Source organism: Bubalus kerabau, chromosome 16 (assembly GCF_029407905.1).
Source record: "Bubalus kerabau isolate K-KA32 ecotype Philippines breed swamp buffalo chromosome 16, PCC_UOA_SB_1v2, whole genome shotgun sequence".
Classification (NCBI taxonomy): Eukaryota; Metazoa; Chordata; class Mammalia; order Artiodactyla; family Bovidae; genus Bubalus; species Bubalus kerabau.
Genome location: NC_073639.1, coordinates 59,713,006 through 59,727,835, shown reverse-complemented (window position 1 = coordinate 59,727,835; position 14,830 = coordinate 59,713,006). Strand labels below are relative to the sequence as shown.

Genomic DNA, 14,830 nt, shown 5'->3' with positions numbered 1-14,830 from the left:
CTCCAATACTTTGGCATCTGATGTGAAGAACTGACTCATTTGAAAAGCACCTGATGCTGGGAAAGACTGAAGGTGGGAGGAGAAGGGGACGACAGAGGATGAGATGGTTGGATGGCATCACCAACTCGATGGACATGAGTTTGAGTAAACTCCGAGAGTTGGTGATGGACAGGGAGGCCTGGCATGCTGTAGTCTACGGGGTCACAAAGAGTCAGATATGACTGAGTGACTGAACTGGAAATAAATAATATTTTTTAAAGTACTATAAAAAATACATAAAAACAAGAGAAGGAAAACTGTAACATCCTGGTTTGACTAGGTAGTGGTAATTTCACTGTATCGTCGATTACATGCTTACCCTTTATGCCTGGTTATTCTGCAGAACCATTAAAACACAATCCTCAAATATTAATCATTTCTACATATCAGGGTTTATTTTATCATCACATTGGATTGTTTGGGAATATTCAGTTCTCCTTGCTTACAGCTCCCAGGGCTTGGTCACTTGTTCACAACCAGAGTTGAAAGAAAGTTGACCGGGTCATGTTTATCAGCATGACCCAGCAAGAGGTATAAACTGTGAATTCCTCATTTTCAAACAAAGACTTATCAGAGAGCCAGATAACTCTGCAACTGATTTCTGCTCCATAACAGGTAAGTGATTGTATATATTTTATGTCCAATAATTTTGCAAGTTTCCAAAATTTTAAGAAAAATATTCCCTAGCTTTTTTTCTGTACATCTCCTACTACAGTAATTACTATTAACAAAGACTTATAATGACAATTACTTGGGCTTCCCTGATAGCTCAGTTGGTAAAGAATCCACTTGCAATGCAGGAGACCCTGGTTTCATTCCTGGGTCAGAAGATCCCCTGGAGAAAGGATAGGCTACCCACTCCAGAATCCTGGACTGGAGAATTCTGAGGACTGTATAGTCCATGGGGTCAAAAAGAGTCAGGCATGACTGAGAAACTTTCAATTTCAAGGACTACTAAGTTTCCATTTGTTACTGACCTCCAAGTACATTAAACCTATTCAACATGTAATCTCACAATTCCTGATAGGGATTTTGCAAGATCCTTTCACTCTTCTCTGGTGGCAATTCACACCCAGCCAATCTGGGTGAGATGTGAAAGGTGGGACTGTATACTAGGAGCCCAGCCTGCCTGCAGTAAATCATCTAACAAGACCCCAGTTTTACTGAACTTTGATTTTCCCTGTATTGACAGGGAAGAAAGTATACAAGTTCAGGAGGAGGCAATATTCAGATGACCAGGAGACAGAAAAGTCTGTCATATTTTGGGGAGATAGAGGGGGAAGAAAGGGAGTCAAGGGGAAGGAGAGGGAAGAAAAGGGAAGAGATTAACCCAGCAGACTGTTTTAGATTACAAAACTAGCAGATTCTTTAACAAGCAAAAAGCAGACAGAGAGGAAGGTAAGAAAACCCATCGTCTTCCTCCCAATCCCCTTCTCTGAAAATGCTTATACAGAAAACTGTTTGAACTTAATTTTCCTCCTCTAGCTGCCCAGGGCACAGATACACACCTGCAGAAGCAGGGGAGGAAATATTCTCACTATGTTGTCCTTCTCATGGAAAAGTAAGAAAATCTATTCACTACTCCATAAATCTCAAAAAGGGTTATCTCCTATGGGTTTCCAACTGCTAAATGGTAGTGATTATCACTTAACATGCTATAATGCTCTTTACTTATACTCTCCTTACAATTGTTTTCATGAGAACTGAGACAGGTGGGAACTGTTAGCTATCTGCCATTCTCTGAGATTCTAATAAGGGGAAGTGGGTGACATCTCTGCTCAACACCCAAACCTCCAGGCAATATGGTCCACCTGTGTTCACTAACAAAAATACCCTCAAGCAATACTCTGACTAAAAAGCTTAAATAAAGACAATGGAAGGTGAGAAACTCAACAGAGCTAAGATTCACAAGTACCCAAAATACATAGACAATATGTGGCAGTGGCAAGGAAAATGATAAATGGATTTGGGATAACATACAATAATTCCAATGAGTGTGTGTGTGTGAGAGACAGAGAGAGAGAGAGAGAAAGAGTGTGTGTGTGTGTGTATGTAATTGGGAGCGGGGCATGCCATGAGGCATGCAGTATCTTAGTTCCCTGACCAGGGATCAAACTCATAGCCCTCTATGGTGGAAGTACACCGTCCTAACCACTGGACTGCCAGGAAATTTCCAAATTATATTTTATATAGTATATTTTTAATATAAAAAAACTTTTAAAACCTGCTTTAGACCTATAAAACATCCTATTTAAAGGAAACATATATTTTTACCCACCACCACTGATCAAAAATACAAAAAAAAGTTTTAATTCTATATCTATACTTGACTTGATCTAGACTGCAAATTACTGATTGTTTATAACAAAAAGGCCTTTGCACTTAAAACAGTGCCAAAAATTCCTCCTCAACTGCTTTACACATTCAGGCTCTAAGAGCACAAAGCTCTGGGGAGAAGATTCTCTAAGAGGAGAGGAGCTACAGCATTTTCAAGCGAGTAAAACTGAGGGTCATTATCTCCTTGACCAAAAAAAAAATCAGGGTTTGACCACTGAGCTGCAAATAAACCTGAGTTCATTTGCTCCTAGGCTGATCACCTGGAAAAGGCGATGGTACCCCACTCCAGTACTCTTGCCTAGAAATCCCATGGATGGAGAAGCCTGGTGGGCTGCAGTCCATGGGGTCGCCAAGAGTCGGACACGACTGAGCGACTTCCCTTTCACTTTTCACTTTCATGCATTGGAGTAGGAAATAGCAACCCACTCCAGTGTTCTTGCCTGGAGAATCCCAGGGACGGAGGAGCCTGGTGGGCTGCTGTCTATGGGGTCACACAGAGTCGGACATGACTGAAGCAACTTAGCAGCAGCAGGCTCATCACCTGAAGGGAATGTTGCTACCATCTGAAGACCTGAAAAAGGCAGTTTGCAGCACTGGAAAACAGAAATCGGAAATGAAAAGCAGTCCCATCTCCACCGAGGGCTCTGAGGAGAGTAACTTCAGATGCAGAGACCTTACTCTGTTTTTTTCTTGTTTGTACTGTGTCTTCATTGTGATGTGTGGCCTCTATTTTCTCTAGTTGTGGCACAGGGGCTTCTCTTGCTGTGGTGCACCAGCTCAATTGCCCCACAGCATGTGGGATCTTATATCCCCCACCAAGGATGGAACTGCTGTGTCCCCTGCAATGGAAAATGGATTCTTGACCACTGGACCACCAGGGAAATCCCAGGACCTTACTCTTTATTCCCATTTATTTTCTAAGCAATGACTCTGGATCATGATCCAGTTCTCCAAGCAGGCTTTCTAATCAAACACATATTGCCAGCTCTGTTAAGCCTTCTGATGTTTCTCCATCTATGGCAGAGGTTTTCTACCAAGGGTGATTCTGTCCCCCAGTAAACACTGGGCAATGTCTGGAGTTACTCTGGGTTGTCACAACTGGAGGGGAGGCTACTGGCATCTAGCGGGTAGAGACCAGGGATGCAGCTAAACATCCTACAATATACAGGACAGCCTCCACCACAGAGAATTCTCTCGATTAAAATGTGTGTGGCTCTGACTACATACCCATGCTTCATTTTATTTCTAGATGCCTGAATTTATTAAGATCACTAATGCAAGGTATAGGTTTTTGAATCCCAGATGGTAGAATTTTGTATAATTTAACTTTTTTTCCTGTACTTTAATCCACTAAATCCAACACCTAAGTTTTCATGCCTGTTTCCGAATTGTACATAATTTTTGGTGGCTCGGACAGTAAAGGATCTACCTGCAATGCAGAAGACCCAGGTTCAATCCCTGGGTCAAGAAGATCTGTTAGAGAAGGAAATGGCAACCCACTCCAGTATTCTTGTCTGGAAAATTTCATGGAGAGAGGAGCCTGGTGGGCTACAGTCCACAGGGTCACAAAGAGTCAGACACAACTGAGCAACTAACACTTTCACTTTAAAACATAAAATTCTTTGATACTCTCATTATTAATGTAATGATCAAGTAGAAGAGATTATAAGCACATAATCTGAGGGGAGGACAACCAATGCTGAGGCTGAAAAACCCTGACCTCACACAACATAAAGAGCCTATTTTTCCAAGAGCCTGAACCTGAAAGAAGTTACGTGAAATAGGCCTCAAATCTATAGAACAGGGAGGTGAAACCCTGTAAAGCAAAGAGTTAACACAAACTTGAGGCTTTTCCAAATATAATAATACCCACCTTTCCTCCAAGGAACATGAGAAGGAAAAAGAAAGGCAATTTTATATGTTGCCCTTTATAAGGACTAAACTCTCAGAGCCAGGGGATATTTTGAAGAGCAGGACCCCCTTCATTTCTGCATTTTAACTAGAATCAGTATATTCTAGAGAAAGAATAAAAGCCCAAGTTCCTAAGGATTTGTACAGGTCACCAAGTAATTCAGTTGGGAAATGAGTCTTAAAATCTAAGTCGATTTTCTCTTAGACTTACCATTTTTTGCATAGTTGACTTGAAAATTTACATTTTAGCATGTGCCAATTTGATGAGGTTTTTAAAATCTAATTTTCTTTTACTTTGTCATCTTTTTCCTAAAGTATTCTCATTCTTGACCTCAATAGATACCCTCTTGCCTTCCTATTAGCACATGGGATACAGCTTAATAATAATTAACATGTGGAATACAGCTTAATTTTTACCAAAGGTCCAGGACTTAGAATTGACATTTTGAGCACTTGGTTCTTAATGCTTGGTTCAAATGCTCTAGTGATTAATTTTCATTGCACTGCATATGAAGTAGAGGATTTGAGATAAATAAGGTTAAATTTCATCAAAATATTTAAAATGAAAAAGAGAATGTAACAGAAGACAATTAATAAGCAAGGAAAATGAAGGGAAAAACAAAGTATTTTCCCCTTTTTTTTAACCAAACTACAAGAATGTTCCTTAAAATGTTTTGTAGAATATTAACAGGTATTTTACATAAAAGGGTCTCAGGTCAAGTAAGTCTGGAAAATAGCTCTGTGACCCATCCCCACCCACCCCGCAGAGAAATCATTTCACAGCTGGCAGATGAAGGCTTCAGAGTGTCACTCAACTTTATCCCATATTTTCCAAACTTATGAGGACCTCAGAACACTTTGTAGTATAAGTTCTATTAAGTTATCTTATTCTATTTTGTTACCATCTTATTTGAGTTCATTTTAGCAGCTGATCCAAAATCCACCAGCTTGATGTGTCCTGTTCGGTCAATGAGGATGTTCTCGGGCTTGATGTCTCTGTATGGAAATCAAGGCCATAAATTAGTGTTGTCTTCTCCATGCCAATCATCAAGCAACTGCAGACCCAGGATCGTGATTTAGCCAAGAATCTTAGTGTCTATGGTTTTGCCATACAGACCTCCCTACTGTTGGACATATGTAATAAGCATTTTAAAAAACAAATTTAAGTAAAAGAAAGAGAAAGAATAGAGGGAGGAAGGGAGGGAGGGGGAGGGAGGGGGAGGGAGGGAAGCAGAAAAGGAAAGGGAACAAATACCTGTTATTAGATGGATTAGTTCTCCTCAAGACACACATTTTATATTACGAAAACTAAGGCCACAAGAAGCTAAGGGGTTTGCTCATGGTCATATGGCTAGTCAATGGGAAAAAAACCAAACTCTATTCAGGATTTTGTGGTTCCTGGTCTAACCAGCATTCCATTCCCACAACATTCTCAGATGCTCATAAAATTTACATTTTAATGAAGATGTAAAGAAACATTTTCCAATTGACGATTTGGGAGAACACATTTGTCGATTACTAACAAGCGAGGTAAGAAGACTACATTGTCTTCTGTTTCTGTGTGGTAGGCCTCTTCCTTGTGCAAATTAAATTTGGTTTTCCTACCATAGCACCCAAAGAACTTAAGAGCTCCTCTTATTAGCCACATTAACAGATCTTACTAGCAAATGTAAGAACACTACAATTTTAGATCTATTTCATTGTTGAATGGGTAAGCAGAAACATCTGCCATTTTGCACAATTTGCCTTAAGCCAATTATTGGTGAAGACTGGCTAAAAACTGGATGAAGAATTATTTTGATGCTGAAATCACTCACTCCATTTTAGGAAGTCTTAGGTGATACAGGTAAATTCTCAGTAGACTACCAGAGTCTCACTTACCGATGTACATATCCCATCTGATGAACGCTGTGGACAGCCAAAATCAGTTCAGCTAGGTAAAACTGAATCATATTTTCATCTAATTGGTCCTCATATCTATTCAAAAGTGACAGCAAATCCCCTCCAGGCTGATATTCCATGACCTGTACAGAATGCCAAAATTATTCATTCTTCATATACCCCCCCAAAAAAAGGAAATGTTCTCAATTAGATCCTCGAATACTGCCTGACATGTTATAATTACAATTTCTTCACAAAGCTATGAAGATGTGTGAGACACACTGTAAGTCTCATGTAGGATGAGGTCCCTGCCCTAAGGAAATTACAGCCGTTACCCAAGAGAATCAATACAATAAAGACACCTCCTAAACACCATGCACAGGGTTTGCAAGGCAAGTTTGAAAAGCTGAATTAAATCCACCCACTCACCCACCCACCCAGGTCGACACCCCAGACAGTCCCTAGGATTGATTAGATGCACAGCATAGATGGAGACTCCTGGAGGGCAACAAACCCTCTTTCTGTAAACCTTTCTGCATTCCTCTCAGCACCAGACAGAATATAGGAGGTAGACAATAAACATGATACAATCTTTTCCTTAAACAGTTTGGAAGGTAATCTGACCACTTCTGTTAAAAATTTAACTCTCAAACAAGGGCTCTGTGACAAGCTAGAAGGGTGGGATGGGGAGGGAGGTTGGGGAGGGAGGGGACATGGGCATACATATGGCTGAATCTTGTTGTATGACAGAAAACCACAAAATTCTGTAAAGCAATTATCCAATTTAAATTTTTTTTTAACTTTTAAATGTAAATATATACCCTTTGAACCAGTAATTCTATTTCTGACCATTTACTTCATAGGAATTTGCAATAGTTTGTCAATAAAGAGATTCACTGCAGAATTGTTTGTAATATGGGAAAAAGAAACCCTGGAAATCAAATAGCCATCACTAAGAGACTGCTAAAATATGATACATCTAAACAATAGGTTAAGATGCAGATATTAAAAATGAATGGATGGGACGTCCTTAGAGGTCCAGTGGTTAAGAATTCACCTTCCAGTGCAGGGGGTGCAAGTTTGATCCCTGGTTGGGAAGCTTAGATCCCACAGGACTTGGAGCCAAAAAACCAAAGCAATATTGTAGCGAATTCAATAAAGACTTTAAAAATGGTACACATACCCCAAAAAAAGAAATCTTAAAAAAAAAAAAATGGATTTGATGTAGTCATTCTGCCATGGAAAGCTACCCATGATAAGTGATGCCCTAAACAGGATACACTAAAACTTTTTGTGATTGAAAAAGTATTTATTATATTTGTTATTATATACATAGGGGGGGAAAAAACTGGAAGAATATAAAGTACAGCCTTAGAGAAAATGTTGCATTAGCAAAAGATGTCTTCCACCTGAAGAAACCAAAATTCTTCCACCTCCTGATAACAGATTGACATTCCAGAGGCTTCAAGGCTCGTCCCCAGCAGGTTTCAAGTCTCAGCCCAGTGACTCTCTGCCTTTCAGTTTTGTCCTCTGTAAAATGGGGATAAGACTGTGCCTAGTGCCCGCAAGATCCTCCACTACCGTTCAAGTCCTTTCCTTGCCCTGAATTCATGGCACTATCCTTTTCACTCTGGCTAGGAGAAGCTGGGACCCATTTTGACCATCTTTGCAATCATGCCAACACTTCCTAAGCTCTCCTTCTGTCCTTTGCTCTGATTTCCCATTTTATCTATATGTCTATATATATATGTGGGTGTGTGTGTGTCTTTCAAGTTGTGTCAAACCCTTTCTGGAAAGACGCAAGTTCTTAAAAGCTTTTAAAAAACACTAAATTTCTCAAAGGCTTCCCAGGTGGCACTGGTGGTAAAGAACCTGCCTGCCAATTCAGGAGACCTGAGAGATGCGGGTTCGATCCCCGCATCAGGAAGATCCCTTAAAGAAGGGCATGGCAACCTACTCCAGTATTCTTGCCTGGAGAACCCCATGGACAGAGGAGCCTGGGAGGTTATAGTCCATATGGTCGCAAAGAATCGGACATGACTGAAGCGACTTAGCACACACAGACACAAATCTCTCAAACCACTGCATTATAGAAGCCAACTACAGGATGTGAATTATCTCCATCCTCCTCCAAATTCCTGTTTGCTTTCAGTCCAGAATTAGAAGAAGGCTCTAGCCAAGTCAGACATGGAGCAGCTGCACATGTCCCCAGAGGCCTCAGGCTGGTCAGTATAGTCTCTGCCCAACACCAGGTTAACAGACACCAGGGACCTCAGGAGGAACCAGGAATTTGCATGTCCTCCCCAAGGGCCCCTCGTCACCTGGCACCTTACACGTAGCAGATACTCAACCAGATACCGGACAATTTGAAAATGAAGTTTCCATTATGAACTAACAAGGACAGCAATGCTGAGAACGAGCATCAGCTAAAATGCAGACTTTATTTCCCCCAAATTCTAGGCAGATGTAAGCTGCTTGTCCCAGTCCTCGAAGAGCCCGCGGAAGGCACCTGGCTGCCTACTGCTCACCCACACATCCCAACCTGCTTCTCCACACGCTCTGGGCATGTGGGTGAATGTTAATTTTTTTACGTCTGTTTTAAATATATATACTGCCATTAAAAAGGTCTTAAATATCCACATGCAAAAAAATATTGCAGATAATAACAGAAGTACTCATGCTTTTAGAACCAAAATGTCTTAAAATAGGAACAATGCGTATTTATGACGACATGGTGCACTTACAAATTTTCTGATCCGGCTCTATTAAAGACGTGAAGAAAACAGAATGGCTTGCAAGTTTAAGACTGAGAAAGTCAAACACAGAGCAGCTGCTGGCCACTAAGATTCTATCTGTGGAACTTCCCTGGTTGTCCAGTGGCTAAGACTCCACACTCCATTGTAAGGGGCCCAGGTATGATCCCTGGTCAGGGAACTAGATCCCACATGCACTAATTAAGAGCTCAAGTGCTGCAACTAAAGATCCTGCATGCTGCAACTAAGATCTGACACAGCCAAATAAATATTTAAACAAAATTCTATCTGTAATGACAATGAAAAGTAGTTCAGACAATCAGAACCATCTCTTAGAAAGGCAAAAACATATGTAAGCTTTGCTTCTATCCAGAAAATCCAAATTCCTGAGCTGAAAATCCCTGCCCAAACTAGATTAGTCTTTTCTACTGGTCAAACAACTTTCCATTTCTTGAAAACGGCTCATTAAGAAAATAAGCAACAAAAATGACAACAGCTACTAGGCAGGAGGCTCTACAGCATGAAGTCAAGAAAGACATACTAAATAACAAAACTCCTTATCAAAGAACCTAATCAAATTTGACCTTCCAACAAGATTCTGGACTGCCAGAAAACTACTGAACATCCCAACTGCACACCATCAGAAGAACTTAGTTTAGGCACTTACTGGCTAAATTTGGCTACCCACGATGTGACCCCCATCCCCAAACTATCCTACTGAGGTACAGTCACTCACCCTGGGATGAATGGAACCCAAGGGAAGACAACTTGTGTGTGGTGATACCAAACTTCATCAGTTTTGCTCTTGAGTCTAAAGAAATAATAAAGAACCAGGACTCGGACACTTTCAGAAAACACTTTTAGACTTTCAAGTCAGTTCAGTCACTCAGTCATGTCTGACTCTTTGTGATCCCATGGACTGCAGCACGCCAGGCTTCTCTGTCCATCACCAACTCCCAGAGCTTGGTCAAACTCATGTCCATCAAGTCAGTGATGCCATCCAACCATTTCATCCTCTGTTGTCCCCTTCTTGTCCTGCCTTCAATCTTTCCCAGCATCAAGGTCTTTTCCAATCAGTCAGTTCTTCACATCAGGTGGGCAAAGTATCGGAGCTTCACCATCAGTCCTTCCAATATTCATTCAGGACTGATTTCCTTTAGGATGGATTGGTTTGATCTCCTTGCAGTCCAAGGGACTCTCAAGAGTCTTCTCCAACACCACAGTTCAAAAGCATCAATTCTTCAGCGCTCAGCTTTCTTTATGGTCCAACTCTGACATCCATACATGACTACTGGAAAAACCATAGCTTTGACTAGATGGACCTTTGTCAGCAAAGTAGTGTCTCACTTTTTAATATGCTGTCTAGGTTTGTCATAGCTTTTCTTGCAAGGAGCAAGCGTCTCTTAATTTCATGGCTGCAATCACCATCTGGCAGATTCTTTACCAGCTGAGGCACCAGGGAAGCCCAAGAACAGTGGAGTGAGTAGCCTATTCCTTCTCCATCAGACCTTCCTGACCCAAGAATCAAACAGGAGTCTCCTGCATTGCAGGCGGATTCTTCACCAGCTGAGCTACCAGGGAAGCCAAACACCAATACAGTATATTAACGCATATATATGGAATTTAGAAAGATGGTAACAATGATCCTATACGAGACAGCAAAAGAGACACAGATGTAAAGAACAGACTTTTGGACTCTGTGGGAGAAGGCAAGGGTTGGATGATTTGAGAGAATAGCATTGAAACATGTATATTACCATATGTGAAATAGACGGCCAGTCCAGGTTCGATGCATGAGACAGGGCGCTCAGGGCCAGTGCACTGGGATGACCCTGAGGGATGGGATGGGGAGGGAGGTGGGAGAGGGGGTTTAGGATGGGGGACACATGTACACCCATGGCTGATTCATGTGAATGTATGGCAAAAACCACTACAATACTGTAATTAATCTTCAATTAAAATTAATTAATTTACAAAAAAAAAAATGATACCAAATCAAGAGTTTCCAGAAAGGGGAACCCTTCTACACTGTCGGTGGGAACATAAGTTAGTGCAGCTACTATGGAAAACAGTATGGAGGTTCCTCAGAAAACTAAAAATAGAGTTGCCATTTGATCCAGCAATCCCACTCCTTGGCATATATCCAGACAAAACTCTAATTCAAAAGGATACATGCACCCCTATGCCCACAGCAGCACTATTCACAACAATCCAGACGTGGAAACAACCTAAATTCCTGTTGACAGATAAATGGATAAAGAAGATATAGTGTGTGTGTGTGTATGTGTGTGTATACACACACAATGGAGTACTGCTGCTGCTAAGTCACTTCGGTTGTGTCCGACTCTGTGTGATCCCATAGACGGCAGCCCACCAGGCTCCCCCGTCCCTGAGATTCTCCAAGCAAGAACACTGGAGTGGGTTGCCATTTCCTTCTTCAATTCAGGAAAGTGAAAAGTGAAAGTGAAGTCGCTCAGTCATGTCTAACAGTTAGCATGGACTGCAGCCCACCAGGCTCCTCCGTCCATGGGATTTTCCAAGCAAGAGTACAGGAGTGGGGTGCCATTGCCTTCTCCAACAATGGAGTACTACCCAGCTATAAAAAAGAATGAAATAATGCCATTTGCAGTAACATACTAGAGATTATCATACTAAGTGAAGAAGTCAGTCAGACAAAGATGAATAGCATATGATATCACTTATATGTTGAATCTAAACTATGACACAACTAAACCTGTCTATGAAACAAATACAGAATCATATTACATAAAGAACAGAATGGTGGTTGACGTGCGGTGGGGGAAGACATAGAATGGGAGGTTGGGGTTAGCAGACATAGGCTGTTATATATAGAATGGATAAATAACAAGATCCTATTATATAATACAGAGAACTATAGTCAATCCTATGATAAACCATAATGGAAAAGAATATTATAAAAATGTACTCGTACATAAGTATAACTGAATCACTTTGCTGTACAGCAGAACTTAACACAACATTGTAAATCAACTACACTTCAATTAAAAAGAAAAAAAAAAAAGGAGCTCTGAAAGCATCATCAAGTCTCACACCAAGAGTTTTCAAGTCTTCATACCAAATGACATACTATAAACCAAAGACCAAGGTCAGCAGAACAGAACACAATGAACACGTTAGACCAAAGTCACCACCCAGGTTGTACCAAACAGATCATTCACAGCATCTGAACTTGTCCCCTAAAAGGACTCCATCCCTGACTTTTACTATTCAGAGATGCCCAGAGAGACATGGATCCTCCCTGGAAAAGTGACTTCTAACCCAAGAAAAAAAACTGGCAAGTCCTCTAGGGCAGGGCTTCTCAAGCCTGTCTATACACCAGAATCACCTGGAGAAACACTTCTTTTAAAAAAGGATAAAACACATTCATCCACATAAATATCTGAGTGCCTATTATGTGCCAGGCACTATTCTAGATATTATTAATAGAAAAACAGCAGTGACAAAAACTGACAAAAATCCCTGCTTTCATGGAGCTGGAATTCAGGTAGAATGAAAAAGAACTGGAAAAAAAAATTCAGTAATACTAGCGGGTTTATTATAAAGTATGTCTCTTTCTCATCCCAACCATTGAGGGAGCTTGCCAAAAAATGTGGATTCCATGGATCAACTTCTTCATGGATCAAGCTCCACAGGTGGGGGCCAAGAATCTGCATTTCAAGGAGCTTCTGGGGTGACTGCGATGCAGCACTGTATTAAGACGCGATGCTGATGAGGCCACAGGGGCAACATGGGTCACTACTCCAATCAAGTGAGAAGATTCTACAGAAGAGACGCCCTGGTATGAAACCTAGCCTGAATACAGCCCTCACTTCTGCTGCTTATAATTTTCCAGCGGTTACCTGGAGCCATTCCGCATATTAGGACAAGATCACTGAGAGCAAAGGGCTGAAACATGACCAGTCCACCCGCACTGAAGCAACCATCCTGCATCCCTGCAAAAATAGGAGATCTCCCTGCAGGTCACCTCAACAGTGATCACTAAGGCATGGTAATAGAGGCCAGGGAGCCAGGAGGATGCAAAAAAGCCCTACAGTAAAACAGCCCTGAACACTGTGACAGCCCTGCGGATGGCAGAGAAAGCACAGCAGCTGACAGACCAGCCTGGCTTGGAGCTATAATGGACTTGCTCTTTTAAAGCAAAGACGTCCCGGCTGACAAGAGACAGACCTTTCTGATGGCAGCAGCTGCAGATGCTAATTAAAGGGCAGATCTTACATGTGTTTAGTTTGGAAGAAGCGGCAGCTTCTCTCTTGGTGTTTGCATCTCTACCCAAGTGCTGGGATAGCAATTCCCATCAGGTGCGTTGTATTTGAAACGAAGGAAAAATGTGTATGTGTGCATACACACACATAGGCTTGCATGTATGTGTGTACATATGGGGGTAGATTTATAATAGTTCTTTGCATTCTATCCCAATTTGCATACTGGTGTCGTTAAAGGCATACTGTGCTGGCCGCCTCTTAGAATCATGTCCTTGAAATGCCTGCACTACAATCAGCGTGACTGCAAGTGCCATGAAAATGTTAAGGTTGCTACTGGCATCGTCACCCGCCCTGCCCAGTGTTCCTGATCTTTGGCTCAGGGGAGGACAGGATGGATACTCTAAGGAGAGAAGCCCCTGGCACAAACCCTAAATTCTTCTTCTTGAAGGGCAAGGTGACCAAGAGAAAAAGAGAGAAGGCCCTTTACGTCAGAAAGTATGAATCCCAGCCTGGGTCATCCTTCTATTCAAAAATCCTCATTGAGCATCAAATCATCCAGAGTCTTGGCGGGAAGCTGACCCCATACTCAAACTAGGTGATTTGAGGTCATGAACTGAGGAAAGGGCTATGTGTAGAGGTGTAGGAAAGGTTAAAGGAAACGAACACCAGATGCTGAACACCCCGGGGCGATCAACAGCAGGGGAGTAGGCACCATTCGTTGGCCTGAGAGGGTAAGGAAAGGGGTCTCGGATGTGCACACTATGACTAAAGAAGCACAAGGAAGAAGCGGTAACCAGAAACTAGCTATGGCTGTAGGTCATTGGTTCTCAAAGTGGGGTCTGGGACCCGATGAGAAATATGAACTCGGGCCCCACCCCGCAAGACCTACTGGATCAGCAATGCTGAAGACTGGGGCCAGGCAAATCAGGACAACATAACTATAGTCTCCAGAATGGTGAAACTCTAAATGCACGCCTCTGAAATATGCCTCAAAAGACCAACACGCAGAACCACTACTTCAAAGGCACTGAGAACTCAAAGAACCCCCTGAGGCAATAACACACTCAGCAATCAAATTGGAGTCAATAAGACGTATTAATATCTCATTTCGCCAATGAGAAAATTGAAGCTGAAAAGGCCAATGACTCCGGAGAGACCAAGCAAGGAACAGAATAAAAGGAACCTATATTCTAAGTAACAGCTTCCTTCCAATGGGCAGCTGGCTTGTGAAGCGGCAGCACTGGTGAGTTTTGAGACATGCCTAAAACTGGATCATCTTACCCAAGAGATCAAAACAGCACATGTCTCGCTGTCAAAATGATCCTAAGCTGCCGTATTTCACTCAAATAAAATAAACAAAGAAGCAGTATTCGTTAACCCTCTCCCACCCCCAATGATGGCAGAGGCTGGTGATCAGACAGTCCCTGGGGCCACTGCCCAGAAGAGTCCCCCTTCACATGACTCCTACGTAGGAAGGGAAGTATCCACAAAATGGTATCCCCATGGGTTAAAAGCAAGACAAGAAATGTAAAGAACCAAACCCAAGCAGGACATCCGAACATGGTTGTGTTAGAAACGGTTTTGGATGTGACAGTATAAACGTAATAAAGGAAGACCATGGGAGGTGGAGCTCGGGGGCCTCGTGTCTAACCCCATCTGTTAATC

At 41.9% G+C, this 14,830-nt stretch overlaps 1 protein-coding gene across 3 annotated transcripts in view; it reads right to left on the bottom strand.

Moving 5' to 3' along the window:
• The window catches only part of CIT (citron rho-interacting serine/threonine kinase), a 173,811-nt gene that overhangs the window by 129,634 nt on the left and 29,347 nt on the right, over positions 1-14,830 (bottom strand). For all 3 annotated transcript variants that reach the window (XM_055551014.1, XM_055551016.1, XM_055551015.1), the window contains exons 6-7: positions 6,169-6,311; positions 5,190-5,283 (exon numbers count right to left, since the gene is read on the bottom strand). In XM_055551014.1, coding sequence (XP_055406989.1) covers positions 5,190-5,283; positions 6,169-6,311 — 237 coding nt within the window. The remainder of the gene's footprint in view (positions 1-5,189; positions 5,284-6,168; positions 6,312-14,830) is intronic.